Below are 27,327 nucleotides of genomic sequence, written 5' to 3' on the forward strand. Positions count from 1 at the left end.
CTGCCCGGAACATGTCCCAGTCCACGTGATCAAAACAGTCCTGTAGTATAGCGTCTGATTGGTCCGACCAGCATTGAATTGTCCTGAGGGCGGGTGCTTCTCGTTTCAGTTTCTGCCTATAAGCAGGCAGGAGCAGAACGGAAGTGTGGTCCGATTTGCCGAAAGGTGGGCGGGGGAGCGATTTGTAGGCGTCCCGGAATGGAGAGTAGCAGTGGTCAAGTACACGATCACCACGCGTGTTGATGGTGATGTGTTGAAAGTATTTTGGAGCTATTGTTCTGAAGTTGGCTTTGTTGAAGTCCCCCGTAACAATAAACGCTGCATCTGGGTACGCGGTTTCCTGCTCACTTATATTCCCGTACAGTTCCTTGAGTGCCTGGTCTGTGTTGGCTTGAGGGGGAATGTAAACAGCTGTGATTATGATCGCTGTAAATTCCCTCGGTAGAATGGTTGACACAGAAGCATATGAAATTCCAGATCAGGGGAGCAGGAGGATTTAATAGAGTGTAGGTTCCTTTCATCACACCACGAGTTGTTGATAAAGAAACAGACGCCCCCACCTCTGCTTTTCCCTGTGAGCTCTTTCGTTCTGTCCGAGCGGTGCACAGAGAACCCCGTAAGCTCGATGGCCGAGTCTGGAACCACTGCAGACATCCAGGTTTCTGTGAGGCAAATAATGCAGCAGTCCCTTGTTTCCCGTTGGTATGAGATGCGTGCCCGCAGTTCACAGAGTTTGTTGTCCAGTGACTGAACGTTAGCCAGCAAAATAGTTGGGAGAGGAGGTCGGAGGGGACGGCGTCTGAGTCTGACAAGTAGGGATGGGCGATATCTTATCGTTTGCGATATACCGTTGAAAATTCTCCTCACGATAAAAATTTGTCTCCTCACGATAATAACGATAAGTCTAGTTGATGACGTAGTTTTGTGCGCGCCCGATTCACTGTTCACGTGCGGAGTGAAAACAAGCATGGCGGAAGGCGGACGTGAGGCTGACAGTGCGTTCACACCGGACGCTATGGCGTTAAAATCGCGCTATTCGCGCGTAGTTGGACGCGTGAACATTTTGGGTTTACTCGCTTCATTCGCGCGTGAAATTCACTGCACAACAGACGCGAATTCGCGTCATGGGCGGGGCTTCTGCCAGGCGCACATGTATGACTGTCATAGAATTTCGCTCTAAACGCTCAATTCGCGCTGCGTCATTCGCGCGAATTGCGCGGCAGGATGTCTATTCGCGTCTTTGCATTGACTTAACATGTAAATCACTCGCGCTTAACGCTTCATTCGCGTCTGGTGTGCTACCTCCACAATTTGCAACTGGTTTGGTTACAGAAAATCAGATGAGGAGCAAACTACCGTAATATGCAAAGTGTACAGAAAAATGGTGGTTACAAAGAGTGGAAACACGTCCAATTTGAATTTGACATAAAAGATGCCATACTTTTAATAAAGTTAGAAAAATGCCATTACAAAGGTAAAAAGAAAATTCCCTGTAAATCACTTTGAGTCAAATATCACCTCGTAATGGGAAGGTTCATTTTTGATCAGAATGGTTGATTATTGATTTGAAGGTGCTGCTAAATTTTTGACCGTGCTCCTAAATATTTTAAATTAGAAGCACAAGCGCTCCTAAAAAGAAAAGTAAGCGTAGAGCCCTGAGAAATATTTCTCATGTATGTGACAAGCCCCAATTTTAAGTTTTCTTTTTTTAATTATTATTATTTTAAGTTGTTTCATTATCAGGAAAAAATGCAAGTGATCCGCGCGAGCACCTCACTGTCATGCATGCGCATTCTTTTCCGCACAAACACTTGCATATGAATAATAGTCTAGACTCTAGAGCATAGCCTCATAAACTTGTTTTATCGCTTATGCATTAAATAAAGATACAAAACAGGTTGTTAAATATGCTGAATATATTGTTCAAATATTTATAAAATGTGAAACTGTAGCTAATCTTATTCGCAGTCTAGCGTTTTGCATCTGCATAACATAGTGAATTATTTTTAACATGCAATGATACAAAATAAAACCAAACAAGATTTGTAATGAGGAAAAAAAAAATGTAGACAAATAAGAATGTAGCCCACATCTCTTGAGCGTCTCACACAGCATGCGCGTGAACACGCAAAATCTTGCTCTCTGCATGAATGCAACGCAGATGGCGACATAAGTTTGTTTGAAACACATAAAAAGTTTAGATAAGATAATATTAACAATGAGCATTATATGACATTTAAAATAGTTTTGGCGATTTTTCCTTCAGTCCGCCTGTGCATTTCTGACCCAAACAGCAAAGCAGTCTAAATCTCCGCGATGTTCTCGTTAAATATGCCATTTCTGAGATATTACAAAGAATTAATTTCTAAAATGTTATGATATGGAAAGCCTGAAACAGATCACAGCAGTATTGCCATACACAGGCTTTCAGTCATCAGCAACGTGGTAAACGTGTGCCAGTAGCCTATGCATATGATTTAATATGAAGCGTCCGTAACGGTCACGTCCGTAACGTATTATTATGGTTGATAAGAGCAATTAATGGAGATGAGCTGTTGATCATAATTAGCATGGCCATAAGTTGGCTGTGTACAGAAAGTTTTAAGTTAATTGCATTAATAATACTATATGAAATAAACTTAATCTTTAAAACTTAATCTATTTTTATTTATATATATATATATATATTATCGTCATTTGTATCGTTATCGCAATAAATACCTGAAATTATCGTGATAAATTTTTTAGGCCATATCGCCCATCCCTACTGACAAGGACGCCGGCTCTCTTCCCCCTTTTCCGGTGGCATTTCCTCGGTTGCGATCGTGCGGCCCAGACAAAGGGCTCTGATGCGGTGTCTGTAAACAAGGCGCCGGCGTTCAGGAACTCAAAGTCCGGTTTGCGTTGCGCGACGAAGGAACCGATGTTTAAAAGCGTGTGTCTATCGTAGACAGTTATACTGACAACATCTAACACGTGAAACAACAAAATAACAAATAAAACATAAGAAACATAAGAAAAACTGCAGAGTTTTCTTGGACATTTAATAACATTTAATAGATGAAAGGCAGAAAATGGACTGTATTTAAGTCCCTCACATTTGTTCCAGAGGAGTTTAGGAAACCGAACACAACAGCTGAACTGTGAATGATTTCAGCTGGCTCTTCTGAAGAACAGCATCCAACCCTGTGCTCATGGCAGTGGGCCACCTTAGTACAGTGGCCGGTTATGCTGTCTAAGCCAGATTTTGTCAAGGAAAAACTGTCAAGGTCTAGAGGCTTTGACCTTGAAGCACAGTTCACTGAATGTTTGACTTCAGCCTAGTCATTCAGATGAGTTTATGAGGCCTTCGAGCTTTATCTCAACGCTGTTAAACCATGCCATCACTGACTCAGTCACCTTTCACTCGCTAAAAGACTGAAAGGAAAATTTTTGAGGTTCCAACGAACACTCACACACCCACACATGCATGCGCACGGAAACATAGGCCAGAAACATTCCAGGCAAATGCAGACACACATGTTTTGCCAAACTCAAACTTCTTATTAAACTTCTTAAATCTTATTCAGGTAACTATTTATGAACAGGTCAACAGTCAAACTAACTGTTAAGTTCCTCAGCAAGATTCTCAAGGTATTCCCAGGTTCTTTCTTTCTAGTTTCTAACTTCGAAAACTAGTGATATTCTATACCATTTTTGATACCACGAGGAAAAACTGCCACAATATTAAAGGCATAACATTTTCGATTTTTATTGAAAGATAAATATAACTACGCCAGAACATGAAAATGACGTACATTTTTATACATTAAAGGTGAAACACTAGAGAAAAACATTCTGCATATGTGGCAATTTCTTGGCATGAATCCGTTGTTGAAGAGAAGAGAGCAAAAAAGCGCGACTGGTATCGGAATATCAATACTTCAGAAAAAGTATTGAGACACTATTTAAAATGTTTCAATGTTGATATGTATTAAAAAAATCGATATCTTTAACACAACTAGCGCTGATACACATTTCGGTTGTTTTACCGATATCCGATCATTTGAGTGACATCTGTCGATACAGATACTGATATTTTGGTTCTACTTTTTTCATTTCAAATGAATGATAATTACACTTTTTTTCCCATATCAACATGTTTTACATATTTCAGAGTAATTGGTCTTTTGATTGACTGGATATAGTAATTGGCCATGGCCGATAGTATGAATAATTGCTTTTATCGGCCGATACTGATTATTGGCCGATACATCAATGCATCCCTTAAACACCCATGAAAGTGGGGCGTAAGCGGATCATACGAATACGTATGATTGGCATAGTATGTACAATATATGCATACTATTTAGCCACCAATTCACTGAAACATAAAATATTTATGAATTTCCATGAGAGTATGTTGAATAATCAATTACAAGGTTGAGTATAAACATTGACTCTGTGGCGCTGTCAAATCTTACTTTCATCTTAAAATGGATGGTCGACCCAAAAAACTGTAACTTTGCATCATACACACACCCTCACAGTCAAAACTGACTACTGTGAATGAACTAAAAACTAAAAATACGAATTGGCTAAATATAAAGATTTCTGAGTTAATGGTCCAGTCAAGAGATTCGACTGTAGGCTCATTACTCACAAAGCTGCAGTACACAATGCAATGATGCTTGACTTCAATAGCTTCATTATGGGAAGCTCAGCGGTTAAGTGTCTATGAACTATACAAGTGGATTGAAGTAAATTGAATTAACACACTGAAATGAAGGCCTGGCTTAATTAATTACATAAAACTGAGAGGTTGCGCTTATCTCCAGCGCATGCCTCATGTGTTACATGATCTTTACTGCAGGCAGATCTTAATTTAAACAGGACAACTGACTGTCAACAGCTGTGAGTGTCACCCATAACCTCTGGGCTCGATCCGAGACATTTGCTACATGGATTTGTATTTTTGTGGCCTTAGGAATGTTTATGGCCTAAATGTAAGGAGGTTATTTGATACACGCATGCCACACCAATAAAGAGGACATTCACATGTGCAGGAAATGTTCCCATTGGTATACAACCTACTATAAATAACTTAGTATTCAGTATGTTTACTATGCCCAATATGCAAAATTACACAACACTGAGTGCATTGCATCTGATCTTCCGTTTGAGATGAAGAACTGAGAAGGACAAACCAGAGGCCATATCGGTTTTCTTTTCATTATTTGATCAGACTGCCTCAAGTTTAGTGACTATACGTGCCATTTTTCCCGGACGCATCCTGGCCAGGATTTCTATATTGCCTAACATATCTAGGATTTGGCTTTGTTTGTGTGTGCAGACCGATGACATCGGTTCCTTATGTTTTCGAAATGCTCTCCAGGTACTTTAAATCAAAGCAATATAGAAATCCTGGTCAGGACTTGTCTGGAAAAAATGGCATGTATGGTCACCCAACTCAAGTTACTTTACATTACATTAGAAGTTAAATTACAATTAAAATGATAACACACAGGCCAAATATACATATTTATTTAAAAAAAACTGACTAGACACTGCTTAATTAAACATCATGAGGTCAGTCAATTCTATTTGTTTATAGAATTTGTAGCCGTTTAAATTTGCTGCATCCCAACTTGCATACTATCCGTCCTAAATAGCGTTCAGAATTAACATTAGTACTGTGGTTTTCAAACTTTATTTGGCCCCTTTAAAACATACATTTCTTGCAAAATGCCATTGTATTGCACGCTTACCGTTGAATATATAATTCAATTTACTGCAGCTTTTTAAAAATTCAATAAAATCATAAAAAAATCGGAAGCAAACTTGATGCACATTCCTTCTATTCATGATTTTGTTGAAGTAGAGTTTGATGCAGAAAAGGTACATCGCCATTGTGCTCTGAACAAAGTGATTCGAATGCTTCAGTGTCTTGAGGTTCAGGGGTGATCGTTCATGTTTTTGTCATTGAGTAGACATCAGACTGCCCTAAGAGAGCATCTTTGCCTCATTCTGAAAGTTGAATGGGACCGTGTGTGTGTGCGTATGTGTGTGTGAATAATAGATGCTCAGCAACTGATTTATTCATTAATGTTTCTAATGGCTGCCATCTGTCAGCCTTCAGCTGTCATCCTCAGTGTGTGCTGTGTTGTGTCTGTGGTTTCGGTTGGCTTTAAGTTTAGTTTAGTTTAGGTTTAGCCATGTTTAGTCTTAAAGAAATAGTTCAATGAATCAATAGCCCCTTTCACACATTTAAATTATCATGAAATTAACAGATTGACAGGTAATTAACAGTACTTTACTGATAAAGAGTGTACAGTGGCATGTGAAAGTTTGGTAACCCCTGGCAGAATCTGTGAAAATGTGAATAATTTTAACAAAATAAGAGAGATCATACAAAATGCATGTTATTTTTTTATTTGGTACTGTCCTGAGTAAGATATTTTACATAAAAGATGTTTACATATAGTCTACAAGACAAAAAAAATAGATGAAATGATTAAAAAAAAAAAACCTTCAAAAGTTTGTGAACCCTTGGTTCTTAATACTGTGTGTGGTTACCTGGATGATCCACGTTTTTTGTTTTGTTTTGTGATGGTTGTTCATGAGTCCCTTGTTTGTTCTGAACAGTTAAACTGAGCACTGTTCTTCAGAAAAAAATCCTCCAGGTCCTGCAGAATCTTCAGTTTTCCAGCATCTTTTGCATATTTGAACCATTTCCAGCAGTGACTGTATGATTTTGAGATCCATCTTTTCACACCGAGGACAATTGAGGGACTCAAACACAACAATTAAAAAAGGTTCAAACGTTCACTGATGCTCTAGAAGGAAACACGATGCATTAAGAGCTTTTGAACAGGATGATGTCCAAATTTTTCTTATTTTTGTTGAAATATTTTTTTCCATTTAGTACTGCCCTTCGGAAGCAACAGAAGATGCTTGCATGTTTCCCGGAAGACAAATTAAGTACAATTTACCTTGATCTTCAAATTCATGAACAACCATCACAAAAAAAAACAGTCGTAGATCATCCAGGTAACCACACACAGTATTAAGAACCAAGGGTTCACAAACTTTTGAAGGGGGTTATTTGAATAATTTCAGCAATTTTTTTGTCTTGTGGACTATATGTAAACATCTTTCATGTAAAATATCTTGCTCAGGACAGTACTTTAAAAAAAAAAAAAAACATTAATTTTGAATGATCTCTTATTTTATTAAAATTATTCACATTTTCACAGATTCTGCAAGGGGTTCCCAAACCTTTGCATGCCACAGTATATGTGCCAATGATGAGTTTAACATTTGAAAATGAAGACAGCCATAAATATTAGTATTGTAATTTTACAGTTGTAAAATATAAAAATTATTGAATTATTCTTCTTAAAATGCTTTTTATTTTGACAGAGAAATATTACAATTGGGGATGTAATAATTCACACAACACATGATGTGATACAATTCACGATACTAATTTCACAATACAATTTTCTCACGATTAAAAAAAAAAAAAAAAGAGATTTAAGACAAAAGATAAATGAAAAGGTGTTCTTTTATTATTATTTTTAATATTATTTTATTTATAATTTTTTTTAATTAATTTTCTACCCGCTCCATATACGAAGACAGTTAACGATAAAGACAAATACAGCACCCCTAGTAGCAACCTGAGAATGCGGTGCATATTAGACGGATATAATGGAAGTGGAATCTCAGTGCTTTTATAATGGCTGGTTGATTCCTCACATGCAGGTCTACAGTGTTTTGGTGGGTGTGTGTGAGTCGATGCTGAATGGATGAGTCATAGTTATATGCTTCCAGCTCTGCCTGCTTCAGCCTCCTGTGAGGAGATTTCTAACACACACCAGACAGGAAATGAGAGACGAAGGGTGAACGGAAATGATACCTCCTCTCCAACAAAGATGTTCAAATTTAACACAGTCCTGAGTCACTGTCTGTGTGTGTTTTTATGTTTGTGTGTGCGTGTCTGTTTGTATTGCTTCTGTTGCAGTTTGGTTTACGTCCATTAATTAAAGTTGGGGGTGTTTTCTCTCTGAGGAGGCAAGGGAGGCAATACCTCCTCAAAACATTTGATGTGAAAAGAATTAACTTTGCAAGAAAAAAACATTGCAAAATTGGTCATTCTGCAGAGATTAAAGCCAAAATATATTCATTCTGTCAGGACCAGATGACTAACAATTAGCACACAGTTTGGCTTGGCGGTATGGTCCTGTTCTGGGCAAGAACTCCCTGTGCATCCATGCAGCCCAGCATGCATAAGAGCAGCGAGAGCAGCAATAACCCCCCAGGGTAAACAGAACAGAACCAACATAAATGCATTGCAGATATTATTTTAGTTTAATAATTTAATGTAACATTTTAGAAATTAGTCTGATTCAAGGATAATCAGAAGGCTGAATCCTGACTGACAAGAGGAGGAGTCGGGGAGGGAGGTGGGTAATTATCTATTGAGCAAGCGAAGCTGGTGATAATACTAAAGGACTTTATATCTGAGTGCCGTGATGGGTGTTGCATCCCTATAGGTAGACGTGGATCAGCTGAGAGTCAGCTGATGCAAGCTCGACTAACGTGACCTGCCAGAACTAACGCTGATGCTGGATATTTGTGATGAAAGCCAAAATATTAAAGGCAGCGGCTATTTTAACTGTGTAAATAGCAATGTATTCTATGTTACACTGAGTGAAAATAGCTGTATTTTTTACGATATGCTATTTACACTAAATGCAAATAGCTATAGATTCTATTTACACTGTTAAAATAACATTTTCTGCTATTTATACTACTTATTGTAAATAGTGGCAATTATCTGCACCTCAGTATTGTAGTACATTATAAAACAGTACGCAATAATAACGTATTGAGTGTAAATTATAGTTTTAAATATAATTATTAAATGGATGCCACGTTATTGGGACAATAAAGCCCTCCCTACACCTACCCTAACCCTACCTGATACTTTTTTCAACTTTTTGATTATTTCCTTCATTTTTATTGAAAATAAAGGCCTTTCCGATGCGATATGAGATTTGAAAAGGGAGAAACACTAACTCCGCCCACCAACGTGTGATTGGACTAGTCAGTGCACATGGATGAGCTATTTGCACTTAGAGTAAATAGACACGCCAAATATTAAATGCTGTGGACAAAGTTTTATATTCATATTACTTAATTTTTAATCCACAATTTCCACCGGAGACTTGGAGCCAAATTACAGGAGGGGGAAAATAGCTTGAAAAAGATGGCAGCATTGTTTTATTTATTTAATTTTTTTTTAAGATTTTAGTGAAATATGCTGACTTAAATAATTGTTGCAGTATATGCCAATGGTTGACAGTTCAGAAATGGGGGAAAAACACTTTTCGTGTTTTCGTCTTCAATTTTCAAAGCATGCCTTTAATTCAAGAAAAATAAAAAATCTGAATATATTTTTTTTGGACTCTATATTTTTAAGGCCCTGTAAGTTTCAGCTCTAGAGAAATTGGGATCTCAATGTGGCTCCTTGAGTAAAGTGTTAAATTGTACATATTACATGATCAAAAACCAAATGTGGGTCATTTAGCTGGTACTTTTTTTCTTTTGTAGAGGGAAAATATATCTTGTTTCCCTATCCAAAACATAAATCAATAAAAATGATAGAACATTGAGTGCCAAAATATTCTTTTTCCAAAGTTTGTAACTCAAGGATTACTAAAGACATCTCAATATTATATGACATTCTGGATCTTAACAAACATTTACTTTTGATATCTTCATTTATAAAGTCCCGTACTGTCTTTTTTTCCAAATATAGGGGGATTTCACTGCATCTCTCTCTGCAAATATTTGAGTTTTTACCCATTTTTAGCTCATTGTGTTTTCACTGAGCTCATTCATTATGTAACATGAGATTACCTTTCATGAGAGACCCTTTCAGTGTGATAATGGCTATTTGTCTTGTTCACAACTAGTTTGCAAAATGGACTGAATGTGTCAGACTAGTAGAAATGGATGGACTAATTAGAAACTATATTTCTCTCGTGAATGCACAAAGTAAGTTTTCAATTAATAATGACTTATATTTTGTTCTGTTTCTCACAAAAGCTATTATATGGTTTTGGAAGACTTGAAATAAAGCGTCATACATTGTATTGGCCACTTTCAGGTTTATGATGTGTGTCTCCTCCAATATAATTTTGTTAAATCCTTCAACATTTACACTATCTTTGTGTTCCACTGAAGAAAGAAAGTCATAAAGGTTTGAGGGTGAGTAAATGAGGATGATGTAGCCCTTAAAATCATATCCATATTACTGGTCTCAGATCAGCAGAGAGAAATGTCTCCAAGCATTGTTCAACAATGTCATCATTTGTCCTTGAGTATTGGAAACATAGCTGTAATTTTGTCTTTGTATCTCAGTACAATAGAGAAATGACATGTGAGACACTCAGTGAAGAAGCCTGAGTAGTGCATGCTGGGACACAGGGTTCACATCACAATGGAGGTGGCACAGAAACATCAATGTACAGCCAAGGAAATGGGCTGGTTTCTCCACGTTTTGATGGCCTCTGTTTCAAGATTGAGGACAGCATTGGTTCATTTAGATTTTATCCAATAGCAATCGACTGGGACAATAAAGTGGTTTCCGCATGACACAGGATGAGCTTGTTGAGGTTCAGCCAAGAGTAAAGTTGTTTCAGAGGTGGCACAAAAACATACTTAAGATGTAAAATTGTCATCTTTTAGAGGCGGGACTACATTTATAGGTGGATTAATGTATTTTTACGTGTTGTTAATACCTGTGGATGTACTATGTATTCATGTTGATTTCATAAGGTTTTGAAAATCTTTTATACCACTTTCAAGAAACATTTTAACGATAACTTTTTACTGTAATATCACTTTTAGAATAACATTTTCCTCACATGCTGAATAAATGAGTGTACACATCATTTTAAAAAACAAAAATATGAGTTATTAATTCAAATATCAACACTCTTGGGAATCACAACTCCTAATGTGTCAAAATATGCATTTTTGTATTTCATTCTTCTAGACAATTTTCAGGACATCCATTTTATGCCCCCCAAAATATCCATATGAATTTTTAATCCGGAAATGTAACATGCCAATCACAGGGTTTGTTGAAGCCATTGTATTTTTGAATTGAATACATATAATGCATAATACAATGTTGACACAAACTAATATGAACACACTCCTTTATTTAACATGGTAAAATTGTTAACAATTGAAACAATAGACTGTTGCATTCAAGTGTTTCTCAATGAAGTAAAAATTGCTTTTCCAAGTACTCCTTAAAAGTAACAAAGAAATAAATTGAGAATAGAATAGTTTTCTTTTTTTGTAATTTTGTTTTTAGTATTAATTACAGTTCTACTCATAAGTTTACATACCCCATGCCGAACATGCAAAATGATCTTAAGTAACTTAATTCTTACTTAGTACTGTCCTGAATAAGCTATTTCGCATAACAGGTGTTTACATATATTTATAAGAGCAAAATAATACCTGACTTTATGAAAATGTTTAAAACCAGGTATTTTAGGCCGAATTTAGCTCAGCATGACAGAAGTTGAAAGATTGGATATTACTTTGCTGTCTCATGCCAACACGTGTGATGTTTAAGCATCTACTGTGAAGTATTCATGCTGTAGTTTTGAGTACAGTAAGCTTCTCAGTACTGCCTCTTACAGATTCTTCCTAAGTGCCATTGTAAACAAGATAGTGGGGTGATATTTATAGACCCTTACATAATCCCATTCTCCGTTTACTTACAGCTACACCACACCTCATCTGAGGGCACTGTGTGTGTGTGTGTGTGTGTGTGTGTGTGTGTGTGTCGCTGCAAGGGCACAGGCGTGGTTTGTTGGTTTTGAAGTAATTGCCATTTTCCATGTGTTTGCATGTGTTTATCTTAGTCTGACTCATGGTCAGAGTGTGTGCGGTGCTGTATTTGTGCATAAACTATTTCATGTGGCATTTGATTTAATCAGCTTTTGGCAGTAGGTTTATATGAAGCTGTGTGAGCTCTCTTAAAACTGGCTGTAAAAGATAATAGTGGCACGCACAAATATTTTCATTTATCAATTATAAACTAATGATATATTTTAAAATATTTATTTTTCATTTATGCACTTTTACAATATATATATATTTTTTAAATATATGAAGAGTTTATTTGCAAAAACAGATAACTTTTTTTTTTTTTAAATCATGTTTTTATGTTATGTTTTTATTGTGTTTAATTGTGTTAGTTAGCTGTGTTTGTTAGTTATTTTTACTTGATCAAAATAACCCAACTGCAGTTTGATTGAGATTAATTGGAAATGGAAAACATGATTTTTGAAAATTTTTAAAAACTGAGTTATGTTTTTGCAAATTAACTCTTCCTATATAGCCTTTATAATGATATAAAACATCCATTTGAATTAAAAGCAGAATTTATTTGTGCATTTTGATGTCCCTCCCTCCATCACCTCTCATTTACCTTAACATAATAGTAAATAGTCATTTTATTATTATAATTATTTGACATTGAAATCCTAATTGAATAATGTGTAGGTAATCAATGTGGTTCTACTCTCATTTGTTTTGATTTTCTTATTTGTTCTTATGTGTACTCTTTTTGTTTAACATCATAATGTTTCGTTCCATCTAACTGCTGTGTAATCCGATGACCTAACATTTGCTGTGTCAGCGTAACTTTGTGACAGTCTGGAAAGTGAGATTCCTGGATTTGCTGCCACAATATAACTTTGGTGTCAGATGTTAAAAGTGTTGTTGTGGCAATGTTATGGTCTGTTGTTGTGTTGCTAATCTAGGTTTAATTTTACTTGATTGATTAGCCTGTGGTCAGACAAGCAGTAGACAAACCAGTTCAACCTTAGTTTACAGATAGTCTATACATTCTTATGAAGATGAAGGTGAAACCTCACAAGGACATTGTTTCCAAAATATTCATAAAATTCAAATTCAGTGTCCATGCACAGCTAAAAATACATGCAAAATGTATTTGGGAAAACGTTTTGCCATGAGTTAAAACAAGATCTCAGGTTTTAGATGCAGTTTTTGTTGAATTGTTTAATATGTTTAATCGGCCCATTTCTCTACAAGGTAGGAAATCCTAGTTCTCATTAGGGATGGGTACCGAAACTCGGTATTAAATCGGTCTCGGGGCTAAATTATGAAAGACCGGAGTATCGATAAGCTCTGACGTTATCGGTACTTCTGTCGGTATTGGAGAAATTAAGAAAACACGCATACATTTATTGTTTCTCTCTTTTTCTCTCTCTCTCTCTCTCTCTCTCTCTCTCTATATATATATATATATATATAATGTCGCCAGCTGTTTTTATGTGCAATAATATTCAAACATTTGTCTATGATGCATTTTTGCTATGCGCAATTCAGAAGCCAGATCGCGCTCACGCGGAGGAGCTTCAGCACATGCAACATGAATGTCCTGTTTAATTACGATAGAAGAGAGAACCAACTATTCAAACATCTGCTCACACTTTAGGCCTGTGGCTGTTATATTAAGCTAAGTATTTATTTATTTTTTTTCGATTTTGGCTTCCAAGGATTATAGCCGCATTTCTTCTAGCACAACTCCCTTCCCTTCATAGCGGCGCGGATTCGTTCCTCCGAATCAAAACTTAACATCTGAATCAGCTCAATCAGTGATTGTTATAAAATGCCGTCTTTACTGTTGCTACATTGCAGGACATATTTGATAGTAAAACGTTGAAAGTACAATCTGCACAAGTGATGCTGTTCCCCAGGCTGAAATGTGTGTGCGCACGTGTGCCTGCGCGGCGGCGTGCTCCAAAACGGACAAGCACACTTTGAGCTTCGGGCACGTCGAAATAACACACAAAAATATGCCAAAAAATACACACACAATGTGTCAAAATGGCCGGTTATGAGAGTCTTCACTTTTATGTTTTAAGAGGACGAGAACAGTTGGGAGAAAATCCGATGCGTGTCAGTATATTGTCTTAAAGTGTCAGACTGGAGCTTGAGCCATCAATGTTAATCAAAGAACAAAATGCAAAGAGAAAATCACCCACAGCTCTTAATCTGAGCAACGTTATAGCTTTAATAAGCATAAATCTATCAGTACATACAGTGAAAACTATGCAGTGCTCATTTACATTTGATTACTTTTGTAACTATTACTTACCTGAACATTAATATTAGTAGACCTTCATGGAAAAATGAAAGCACTCTTTATTTCATTTCGTTTGTGTGTTTGTTTTATTGTATTTGTCAGTTTGTTTCTTTGTTCATGTTGTTACTGTATCTTATCTTATGTATATAAAACACTAAAAATACCTGCACACTGGTGCATTTACAAATTGATGAAGCGCAGGCATTTTTAGTGTTTTATATACATAAGATAAGATACTGTAAGAATATGAACAAAGAAACAAAGTAAAACAAAAAGTACCGATAAGAATACCGTTAAAGTACCGGATCGATAAGCAGTATCGATAAGAGTAGTAATACCGTTAAAACCTTAACGATACCCATCCCTAGTTCTCATGCTAGTCAATACAAGCACAAATTAATTGTATGAGGCTGATGTGAGAGGATACATTCAACACACAGTAAATAGTTTTTGAAGACAGATGGATGAACACAGATTATACATAAATATTAGGGCGATTTTAATCGCGATTAATCGCATGATTGTCATGAGTTAACTCGCGATTAATCAACTTAATCGCACATTTTTATTTGTTCTAAATGTATCTTAAATTAGTTTTTAATACTTTCATCAACATGGGCATGGACAAATATGGAAGCTTTATGCAAATATGTTTTTATTATTATTGAAACCATAGTCAACATAGAGCATGAAGACTAGACATGCTTCAAAGGTCATAGGTGTTTTTCAAAGAACTTGTTCATTTTTATTTATTTATTTTTGTGCGAGTAAGATCTCGGAGTATCAGCGAGTCTCCGTAACTAAATAAGATTTGGGCGATCCCTAAAGATTTGTCGCTAGGCAAATGTTTTTCCAGCTGTGGTGGCATGGACCACGCCCCCTCCCCACCCAAGAATCATGCGCTCAGAATTAAATTGATTATAAATAAAAAATACAAGCGCACAGTACGGATGTAACGATTACCGTTTTGACGATAAATCATGATAAAATTCCCCACGGTTAGTATTACCGTTTTCATTTTTTAATTATCATTAAAACCGTATTGGATTACCACGATCTGAACATCTCATGATAAATAAATACTGTCCAGCATGAAGCACAGTTTTAAGTACCAGTCTCATGTGCGCACGGCAGACTAGTTTCGTTTTGAGTGGAAATAGGGCGGAAAAACTGGGAGGTTTTAAAAGAGTGCTGAGGGAATTATGCAAATTAATTTATGAATGAATTATTTAGGTGAATGTACCTCTGAAGGTTCTGTCTGTCTTCAGAAACGATTCGATGGCATTTTGTTTTCATGTTCGCTCCATGTAAAACCTAAAAGAAGTGTTCTTAATCGCAATACTGCTTTGTTCGCGGAGGTTACTGGAAACCGCTGCATTCAGCTTTTCTATAAGCACCACCTAGTGTCAAGAGAGTGGATTTACAGAGACTTAGTTATATTTACATTCAGCCTGTGTGCAGTTTCTGTCTGGACAAAAACAGACCGAATTTGCATGCCCTGCTGTAAACAAGCGTATGTGGATTCTACACATTTAAACAATTCAGATAAGTTATCTAGAATTATTTATGGAGCAGATAAAATACATATAATCATTTATTAATCAATTATCATTTTGACTTAATCTTTTTCTTTATTTAAAGGCTAAAATGTGAGGTTTACATTTTTCTGAAACTTTTTCAAAGCTTTATTTGAACATTTACATTAGATATTTGAACATGCTATTAAGCTGGGGTCAGTCAAGTTGTCATACGTCATTGGTAATGTTATTGTTTTAGTGATTATGCAAACAAAACGTCATTTTATTTATTGTTTGTTGATTTTTAAATATAAAACTTGAAGTGATTTATGTATAGGTACTTTTTGAACATCTCCAGCACATTTTAACAATACCGTGATAATACTGATAACCGTGATAATTTTGGTCACTATAATTGTGATGAGAAATGTTCATACCGATGCATCCCTGGCACATAGTAAATAATAAAATAAGAACAAATAAATTAGGGTAAACGTACCTATTAAGCTCACCGAAATCAGAGCCAGTCTGCAGATTTGTGTCGACAGAATCCATAGAAAATATATAGCCGCACACACTTTTATACTCATGGTCTCGCGTCCGGTTCTGCTCTGCAAGTCTCTCACGAGCGCATCTGGCAACATGGACGAGGCCTGAAGCACGCACGCAACCTGTGTCCACTCGCGCCTGGCTCCGCATTTAAAACGAATGTAAATTAAGTCTAACTGCTTGTTAATTTCACTTGGATGAAATTAAACATTCAGCACATTTTCCACTCGTTCTTAAAATCCCCAAAATACTTAAAAATCAATAAACCAGCCCGTGTAACATGTAATACTTTAATAATTGACTAAAGAAATACAGTTCTTTTATTTATAAAAAATAAACAAATCTTTCCTGTGAAATTCAGTAATTCTGTGAAGTTCAGGTGCGTCTCAATAAATTAGAATGTCGTGGAAAAGTTCATTTATTTCAGTAATTCAACTCAAATTGTGAAACTCGTGTATTAAATAAATGCAATGCACACAGACTGAAGTAGTTTAAGTCTTTGGTTATTTTAATTGTGATGATTCTCAACAAATTAGAGTACTTCATAAGACCAATTAAAAAAAAAAATTTTGTGAATCCCTTCTGGAAAGTATGTTCATTTACTGTATATGTACTCGATACTTGGTAGGGGCTCCTTTTGCTTTAATTACTGCCTCAATTCGGCGTGGCATGGAGGTGATCAGTTTGTTGCACTGCTCAGGTGGTATGGAAGCCCAGGTTGCTTTGATAGCGGCTTCAGGTCATCTGCATTGTTGGGTCTGGTGTCTCTCATATTCCTCTTGACAATACCCCATACATTCTCTATGGGGTTCAGGTCAGGCAATGCATCTAAAATATATGATTTACAAGAAAAAAAATTACTTTTTCACCACTTTCTAATTTATTGAGATGCACTTGTACATAATAAATAATATTTTGGCATTCAGATAAATCGCAAATATGGAAACATTTGATTTTGTGTCGAATGAGAGACCCAACGTTGGTTTCAGTTTCGTTTTAGCCTAAATTAATTCGTTTTGGCTTGTCGTTTATAGCTAGCTTCTTATATTTTTAATTCTTGTTATTTTCTAAATACTGTTAATTGAAAGCATTTGTTGTGGAGTGAGGGGAACTAAAATAGCCTAGCTATGTTTACAGTGTTTATTATAATGTTTGTAAACATTTCACGTCGGCATTAGGCCTATTTCTGAATAAAATGCGACTTATACGTTACTTTTCTCTCTCTCTCTAATAAAACTAATTGTTTTATACTTTAACCATGCAGCAAACCTTTTTAAATATTTTGATAAATTACTGAAAAAAATTAACATCCCTGAGATGAAGGGGAAAAAAAGAGAGAAAGAAAATCGGCCAAAAAATCGGCATCATATATCGGCCATCGGCTGCCCTGATTTCTAAATATCGGCATCGGCCAGAGTTATATTACCACAGCATATATAGAATTACCACAACAAATTAAAGTACTTTACTATAGTATGGTTCAAAAACACTATAGTATTTATTTACTATAAATTACTATAGTATTTTTTTCATGTGGGACATTAGCTTCTTTCACATTTACAACTCTTATGTGTTTGCTACGTAAAAACATGGGTCGATCTAAACATAAGATAGGCTTTTTGACCCTGGACTGTTGTTTGCTGTTTGACGATGACTATTCTTATTGTTTTTTTTTCATGCATTCAATTAAAAAAAAAAAAAGATAGGCTTTTTGGAAATGCAAATTCATTCTCTGACATGAGGTGGCGCTTTAAGAGCGGCCGCTGAAATAAAGCGATCCGTTCCCCCGGTGACGGCTGTAAACAAAGCAGCACCGCGCTCATAAACGCTGCTCCATCAGGCATTTTATAGGCAAGATTAAATGAAAATGTCAGCGATACGTTTCTGAGGACAGTCGGTTCCCTTCAGAGATATATTCACAAAGACATCCGTGCCTTGTTTTGACTTTAAAACGTGCAGCGCTCATATTTATTCAATGACATAATAGCCTTTTTAAGTTTCCAGCCATATCGCGATTCTTGCCTTTCCGCCCCCAACTGTAAGATCTCTTGAAATTAAAATTAAGACTTTTCTTATACCATTTAATGTATTTAAAACTTTTTAAGGCCTTAAACTCCCTGCCCTGTATTTTAGGTAGCCCGTCGGGCAGGGCAGTGATACATTTTGGTAGCCCGACTGGAAAACACAATAGCCCCGGGACGTCGGGCTAGCGATTTTGCGAGCCCTGCGGTCTATAAGAGAGTGCACGAGTGAGTTCTCTTTCACTTAAATGCAAAGTTGACTGGAAGGAAAAAATCAGGTAGGAAAAGGTGCACAAGCAACAGGGATGACTAGGGGTGGCTCAATACCACTTTTTCAGAACCGATCCCGATCCGATACCGATACCGATCCTATACCTTTACTATATATTAGAGAGAGTTAGACATTTGTTTAAACCACTAACCCCAAGGATGAGCATTAGTTATTGTAATGCATCATCAGGCACAAATTAATTTTCATTTGGAGAGAGAGTTGCATTTCCACAGTCAAAGGGTTTTTGTGAGTTCTTGTGCTCACTCTTACTGTTAGACGTAACAATATTAAAATGAGGTTAACCTATCAATAATATGATTATATACTGTGTGTCCACTGCCGGTTGGTCTGATAGCACAAGGGAACCAGTGTCCAGTACCTCCTTATTTCCCTGGACAAAGCTTGTCTGTGTTCCTTGTGATACTGTGTTACATTTGTTGAATCTCAAATGAGATCGATTTGCCTTTCTCTGCATGTGAGCTCTCAGTAGCTCGACTGTCCTTTGTTTAAAGATTTTCAGGCTGTTGGTTTTCTATCCACAGGTGGTTTTGCTATCGTATTTCTGGTGAGGACTCATCAGGGCGTCCGTTGTGCGCTGAAGAGAATGTATGTCAACAATGAACATGACCTTCAAGTATGCAAGGGGGAAATTCAAATTATGGTGAGACATTCCCTTAAACACAGACAGTTCTTTATTTGTTTTTGTCAACTGGTAAAGTATGACACTAAAAATAGCGTTTTAGATTTACAGGGAATACACGTACTGATACAATAAACTCTGAGTGCACTATAAGTGGCTTTGGCTAAAAATGTCTGCCAAATGAATGAATGTTAATTATTAGATATCGCCACAAGCAGCAGTTATCAGGGTTTATTTAGTTATACTGCTTCCTTTTGGTGGAATTTGACACAAATTAGAGCGTCCTCAAATTGATGGCTACCAAATTTCATGCAGGCACGACTTTGTGTTCAGGAGGTATATAGACCAAGCAAGTATGGGCCATAAACAAAATTAAAATTAAATTAGCTTTGTCTGCTGAACAAATTTACAAACTAGCTTTGAACTTTTTTTTTTCAAGAGGGACTATGCAAGATTTGCCATTTTGCATTTATTTGATCAAAAACAGTAATACTGTGATATTATTACAATTTAAATTAATGTTTTTCTATTTTCCTATACTTTAAAATGTAGTTTATTCCTGTGATCAAAGCTACACTGTAAAAAACATTCCGTAAAATTTACGGTAAAAAACCGTCAGCTGTGGTTGCTTGAATTCTACCGTAAAAAATATGGTAACAACCTTTTAGGTTTTACGGTTTTAACGTAAATTTACAGTTAAATACCGTAATTTCATTAACTGATATAACGTTAATATTCCAACCTATTAAAGTACTGAAATCTGTTTTGTACCTTTGAAATACACTGATAACCACCAAATGCAGGTGGTGATGAGAAAGTCACGTGATGAACCAAACCCATCACAAGCAGCTTTTAAATAATAACATGTATAGAAGGTGCACAGTATCATTCACACAAGCATTAAACACCATCATGTGAGACTCAATAAACTGAAATATGCAAGAAACATTAATTTAACAACATTAGATGTAACATACAACCCTAATAAACATAACTGAGAAAAAAACTAAGAAGAAACAGTTATTTCAAAGAAAAAACATCAAATTCAAAAACATTTGAAATGCAACGCAGGGAATTCTGAGAATGTCAGTTTACGGTTTTTCCCTGTAAATTTTACAGGAACTTACCATTAACTGGTTTTTACTGTAGCATTTTCACAGTTTTTTTACCGTTAAAATCACGGTCATTTTTTACAGTGTACTCCAGTCTTCAGTGTCACATGATCCTTCATAAATCATTGTAATATGCTGATTTATTATTAATATTGGAAACAGTTGTCCTGCTTAATATTGTTTTGGAACCTATTATACTTCTTTTCATGATTCTTTAATGAATAAAAAGTTAAAAAGAAGAAATATTTTGTAACAATGTCTTTTAATAACTTTTTTTTTTTATCAGTTTAACATATCCTTGCTTAATAAAAGTAATTTCTTAAAAATAATAATAATAATAATAAAAATAAATTAATAAAAATGCATTGACCACAAACATTTGACTGTGTATACTGTTACAAACAATTTATATTCTAAATTCTATATTTCTATTCTATTTTCTATTCTTTCTACAGTTATACACACTCACCGGCCACTTTATTAGGTATGCCTTGCTAGTACCGGGTTGGACCCCCTTTTGCCTTCAGAACTGCCTTAATTCTTCGTGGCATAGATTCAACAAGGCGTTAGATACATTGCTCAGAGATTTTGATCCATATTGACATGATAGCATCACGCAGTTGCTGCAGATTTGTCGGCTGCACATCCATGATGTGAATCTCCCGTTCCACCACATCCCAAAGGTGCTTTATTGGATTGAGATCTGGTGACTGTGGAGGCCATTTGAGTAAAGTGAACTCATTGTCATGTTCAAGAAAACAGTCTGAGATGATTTGAGCTTTGTGACATGGTGCATTATCCTGCTGGAAGTAGCCATCAGAAGATGGGTACACTGTAGTCATAAAGGGATGGACATGGTCAGCAACAATACTCAGGTAGGCTGTGGCGTTTAAACGATGCTCAGTTGGTACTAAGGGGCCCAAAGTGTGCTAAGAAAATATCCCCCACACCATTACACCATCACCACCAGCCTGAACAGTTGAGAGAAGGCAGGATGGATCCATGCTTTCATGTCTTTACGCCAAAAAAATGTGACCCTACCATCTGAATGTCGCAGCCGAAATCGAGACTCATCAGACCAGGCAATGTTTTTCCAATCTTCTGTTGTCCAATTTTGGTGAGCCTGTGTGAATTGTAGTCTCAGTTTCCTGTTCTTAGCTGACAGGAGCGGCACCCGGTGTGGTCTTCTGCTGCTGTAGCCCATCTGCTTCAGGGTTTGACGTGTTGTGCGTTCAGAGATGGTATTCTGCATACCTTGGTTGTAACGAGTGGTTATTTGAGTTACTGTTGCCTTTCTATCATCTCTAACCAATCTGCCCATTCTCCTCTGACCTCTGACATCAACAAGGCATTTTTGTCCACACAACTACCACTCACTGGATATTTTCTCTTTTTCTGACCATTCTCTGTAAACCCTAGAGATGGTTGTGCGTGAAAATCCCAGTAGATCAGCAGTTTTTGAAATACTCAGACCAGCCCGTCTGGCCAACCATTCAACATTCAAAGTCACTTAAATCCCCTTTCTTCCCCATTCTGATGCTCGGTTTGAACTTCAGGAAGTCGTCCTCACCACATCATGTGATTTGGCTGATTAGCAATTTGTGTTACCAAGCAATTGAACAGGTGAACCTAATAAAGTGGCCGGTGAGTGTACATATACTGTACATACACAAACCTTTTTTCAATGGTTTTCCAAATACAAAAAACAAACAAACAAGCATTTACTTATTATAAATACCAAAATACTGTCAGTCTCGTCTGCTGAACATCTTTTTGACCAAGAGTTTGGGTTCTGGTCATGTTTCACGCTTGTTTTGGCTGATCCTTCATACATGATGTCACCAATACACTCGTACAATTACCCAGTTTTCAACAGTTAATCTTGCAGTTTAAAGGGCAATGCACATGTTTGTTATCATTGATGTTTGATTTCTGAGCAACAATGAGGAAGATCACCTTTTTTGTTTCATACAAATGAACTGGTGCCACCTTGCATCTCTATTAACGATTGTATTGAAAATGAAACTGGAAGAAAAAACCAACTGGCTTTACATTATCATCCCATACAAAATGGCTTAAATTTCAGTGTGTTGCTGACACAAAGATATTGCATGGCTTCAGATATGGTTACTACAGTGGCGTTTTGGATGTAGGCTACTATTCTTTTAAGCATCCAAATGGATGCTCTCTGTAGGTTTTTTTTTTTTTTTTCTTTCCCCCAGCATCATTTGTCCTTTATTTGATTAAGCTCCTCTTAATAGCAAAACTGAGCCATGCAGTCTTGAAAGGATTTGAGGTCTCCCGTTCCTCAGTTTGCATGTGTTGCTGTAAATACAGTGCTGAGAACAGTACAGTGCCGGTAAAGGTCACTCGTGTCCTCTGGGACTGATTTCAGAATGGAAATCCAGCATACTTCGCTGTGAGCCCTACTAAATGGTCAAGAGGAAAATGTCAGCACTGTTTCAGCATCACAAATTGTCTTGCTGTTTCAAAACGAGCAGCTGCTCACAGTGCACTCCTAAATAGACGACTAACAGGGAGCATTTCAAATTTGTTAATGAATGAGTCGATTTGAAAGGACATTGAACAGCTAAGCTATTTAATTTACACACTGGAATTGACTTAGTCGACTCAAAGACCCATTGTCTTGAGCTTTTAGCCAATGTTCAGAAAACTAAGGGAGCTTTCACATTTCAGGCATTTAAAATGAATACAAAGTACTTATTTGAACACTACAGAAAGCTGATATACAAAAAAATCGATTAAACATTAAAACTAATTAGAGTGAGTTGGGAGACTTTAGTTAATAAATGAGAATGCAATAGTTACTTAGTATTAACAATTCCAGACAGCCACTTATGAACATTATTACAATTTAAAATAACTTTTAATTGATGTAATTTATTTGAATCATTACTCCAGTTTTCAGTGTCACATGATCTTTCAGAAATCAATCTAATGTGCTGATTTGCTGCTCGAGAAACATTTCTTCTTCTGTAAACGTTGAAAACAGTTATGCTGCTAAATATTTTCAGTTTTTACAGATTGTTCTATCTAAATGTGTTGGTTTTCTTAAACAGAGGGACCTTGTGGGTAACAAAAACATTGTTGGTTTTATGGACTCCAGCGTCACAGCAGTAGGTTCAGGAGATGTTTGGGAAGTTCTCATATTGATGGACTTCTGTCGAGGTATGTGTCCCTCTCTCAAGATGGTATGCGATTTGAGATTCAGAGCCCTTTTCCACTAGATTTGGTGGTCTTGACCTACTATGCAGTATTGTTATGCCGTGTTTGTGTGTAATAACCCAGGTGGGCAGGTTGTGAACCTGATGAACCAGCGTTTGCAGACTGGATTCAGTGAGCCGGAGGTGCTGCAGATCTTCTGTGACACATGTGAAGCTGTCGCTCGACTACATCAGTGCAAAACTCCCATCATCCACCGGGACCTTAAAGTATGAACCCTGCAGAACTTTATTATTTTAAGAAATGGTTAACCCTAAAAAAAAAAAAAAAGTCACTTCTATGTTGTTCCAAACCTATATAACTTTCATTTTTGAAACACACAAAAGGAGAAGAATTTAAGTCATTTTTTTTCTTCCATTCAATTAAAGCATACAGAAACCTATGGAAGGTTGTTGACGCCACTGAAAAAATTGCAACTTTTTATCTCACAATTGACTTTTTATAAACTTGCAATTGCGAGTTAAGTCAGAATTGCCAGATATAAACTTGCAGTTGCAAGAAAAAAGTCAGAATTGCTAGATTTTTCCTCTGAATTCTGAGAAAGTTGCAATTCTGACTTTATTTCTTGCAATTGTGACTTTTTTTTCTGCAAATTTTTTGTTTATATCTTGCAATTCTGACTTTATAACATGCAGTAGTGACTTATAAAGTCTGAATTGTGAGATGTAAACTCGTAATTGTAAGATAATAGTCTTCTTTTCTTCAGAATTGGACCTTATAACTCGCAATTGTTAGTTTATATCTCACAATTCTGAGAAGAGAAGTCAGAATTGGGAGATAAATTTGCAAGTGCGAAGAAGTCAGAATTGCGAGTTATAAAGTCAAGAGTTGTGCGATTTAAAAACTCTCAGTTGCGAGAAACATGTCTTAATGCTCAAAATGACTATTTTGAAATTATTGAGTGAACTATTCCTTTAACAAATGACTTTTTGCTTATTATGTTTGTACCTTTTTACAATTTTACCCATCTTGGAGCTCATTTGTGATGTTTAGAAAGCTATTCCAGTTCAGTTTTACAAAAACTAGGGCATAACCTACTGTATTACAGATGTGTGTCCTCTCTTTGTGTCTCTTGTAGGTGGAGAACATCTTGCTGCATGACAGAGGACATTATGTGCTATGTGATTTTGGCAGTGCCATTAACCGCTCCCAGAATCCACAAACAGAAGGTGTGGCGGCTGTAGAAGAAGAAATCAAGAAGTGAGCATTGTTTTTTATATATTATACACCACAGTGTTACATTTTCATATCAGTTGAATCTAATACTCTGTGTGTGTTTTAAGGTACACTACTCTTTCATACCGGGCCCCAGAAATGGTGAATCTATATGGGGGCAAAGTTATCACTACTAAAGCAGATATATGGGTGAGTCAGAGAGGTGAAGAGTGGTAGAGAATAATTCAGTTAGAGACAATGACAGTGTATCTCAGTAGTAGCCAAAGCTTTTGTCTCTGTAGTTGATTGTTAGTGAATATGCATATTTTGAAACATCACAAAGGAGGTTTGATGACTCTTGCTCATTTGTGTCCTCAGGCTTTGGGCTGCTTGTTGTATAAGTTGTGTTTTTTCACATTGCCGTTTGGAGAGAGTCAGGTGGCCATCTGTGACGGCAGCTTCACCATCCCTGACAGCTCCCGCTACTCGCACGACATGCACTGTCTCATCCGTAAGTTCAGCTGATGATGGCTTTTCTGTCATGCAGAAGGCGGCATTCATATGTGCTTTACAAGTACTAATAAACAGCCAATATGCTAGTAATATGCATGCTAATAAGCAAGTAGTTAATAGTGTTAATAGTTAATTATATAATAAGCTTACATATAATAAGCTAATTGAGCTCTGCTCTGATTGGCTGTTTCACAGTGTGACTCAATGTTGAGCTCTGCTCTGATTGGCTGTTTCACAGTGTGACTCAATGTTGAGCTCTGCTCTGATTGGCTGTTTCACAGTGTGACTCAATGTTGAGCTCTGCTCTGATTGGCTGTTTCACAGTGTGACTCAATGTTGAGCTCTGCTCTGATTGGCTGTTTCACAGCGCGTCTCATTTCAGTAGCTCAGGAAGTTAATAAAGTAGGATGTTGCAGTTTAGGGTCAGCGATATCTTATCTTAATTGCAAAAGATTTAAAAGTTTGGTTTGTTTTTATTTATTTAGCGTTTTTTGTTTGTTTTAATAGCAATATCTGGCAACAATGCATCTGATTCGGCTGTGCAGGTCTGGCTGGCCTAGAACACGGGCGGGTATACGTTATGCAAATATTGGGGGCGTAAACATTAGTGATCCTGACTGTAACGTCACAGTCGATGTTATGTTGGGATTCACCTTAAAAACAGTTAATAGTGTTCCCTAATCAAAAGTGTTACCGTATTTTCAAAATACAGCTCGATTGTAAATATTTTCCAAAAAATATTCTGTTCACATGTGTACCAAAGGTTTGGGATCAGTAAAATTATTATTTTTTTTTTTTTATTGTTCCTAGAGGATTAAAGCTAAAGCATTAAATTAATCAAAAGTGACAGTAAAGACATTAATAATTTTACAAAAGATTTATATTTCAAATAAGTGCTGTTGTTTTGAGCTGCATTTATCCTGAAAAAAAAAATGCTGCAGTTTCCACAAAAAAAAATTAAAGTAACTAGTAATAGGCACGTAACTCTTTTCAACATGGATAATGATTTTTTAAATTATTATTTAGCACCAAATCAGCGTAGTAAAATGATTTGTGAAGGATCATGTGACACTGAAGACTCGAGTAGACTGCTAAAAATGATTGTAAATGAATTATTTATAATATATTAAAATAGAGAAGGCTATTTTAAATTGTAATAATATTTCACAATATTGCTATTTACACTATTTATTGCACTGTTTATATCAAATAAATGGAGCCTTGGCGGGCAAGAGACTTCTTTCAAAAATGTTGAACTCCAAATATTAAACCTATGTATTATGAGCAAGGAATAATTGACAAGGGGCATTATTTTTGAAAATAATGCACATCCTGGTAATATATGTATTTTTAAAAACGTACCATCATATAACAAAAAAAAAAAAAAAAAAAAAAAAAAATATATATATATATATATATATATATATATATATATATATATATATATATATATATATATATATATATATATATATATATATATATATATATATATATATATATATATATTTTTTTTTTTTTTATTTGAATAAAATAAATTTTCATTCTCTGGGACAATAAAAATAATTTTTTCAAGATTTAGCAAAACAGTTTTTCACTTGTACACTTATGTTTTGATTGGTTTAATTTTTCCCATCTCAGGTTACATGCTGGAGCCAGACCCTGACATTAGGCCAGATATCTACCAGGTGTCGTATTTTGCCTTTAATCTGGCACGGAAAGAATGCCCAGTACAGAATATCCACGTAAGACCTGCTCATTCATACTGTAAAGATCTCTCTCGCTATTTCCTGTGCTATAACTACACAAGCTCCCATCTGCATTCGCCCTGATCTACTCTCCTGTTTTCCTGTCACACTCTACAGGGTTTTTGTTCTTTATTCCAGCACATGCTGCTTAATCTGTTTAATTCATCCCTATCCCTTTCAGCAGATATCGTAAGCGCTTGCACGTAACAGCACAGGAAGTGGATTGTCGCTCATGGCTGCCAGCTGGCACACATCCAGTAGCCCCTCCCACTCTGAGAGTATTGATAGTATAATGGAGGCATTGAGTCATGATCAAAGACATATTAACATTGACACCCGTAAATGTCGTTTAGAGTTAATACAGGAATGACCT

The 27,327-nt window shown here is 36.2% G+C and overlaps 1 protein-coding gene across 4 annotated transcripts in view; it reads left to right on the top strand.

Moving 5' to 3' along the window:
- LOC306849840 (AP2-associated protein kinase 1-like) overlaps positions 1 to 27,327 on the top strand; it is a 62,892-nt gene that overhangs the window by 6,929 nt on the left and 28,636 nt on the right. For all 4 annotated transcript variants that reach the window (XR_013782379.1, XM_079385186.1, XM_079385187.1 and 1 more), the window contains exons 2-8: positions 19,086 to 19,204; positions 23,376 to 23,484; positions 23,605 to 23,747; positions 24,617 to 24,738; positions 24,822 to 24,903; positions 25,072 to 25,204; positions 26,848 to 26,951. Coding sequence is in view for 3 of the 4 variants with exons in the window: in XM_079385186.1 (XP_079241312.1) it covers positions 19,086 to 19,204; positions 23,376 to 23,484; positions 23,605 to 23,747; positions 24,617 to 24,738; positions 24,822 to 24,903; positions 25,072 to 25,204; positions 26,848 to 26,951 (812 nt within the window). In the remaining variant the exon portion in view is untranslated. The remainder of the gene's footprint in view (positions 1 to 19,085; positions 19,205 to 23,375; positions 23,485 to 23,604; positions 23,748 to 24,616; positions 24,739 to 24,821; positions 24,904 to 25,071; positions 25,205 to 26,847; positions 26,952 to 27,327) is intronic.

This window comes from Barbus barbus (genome assembly GCF_936440315.1).
Source record: "Barbus barbus genome assembly, chromosome: 29".
Lineage (NCBI taxonomy): Eukaryota > Metazoa > Chordata > Actinopteri > Cypriniformes > Cyprinidae > Barbus > Barbus barbus.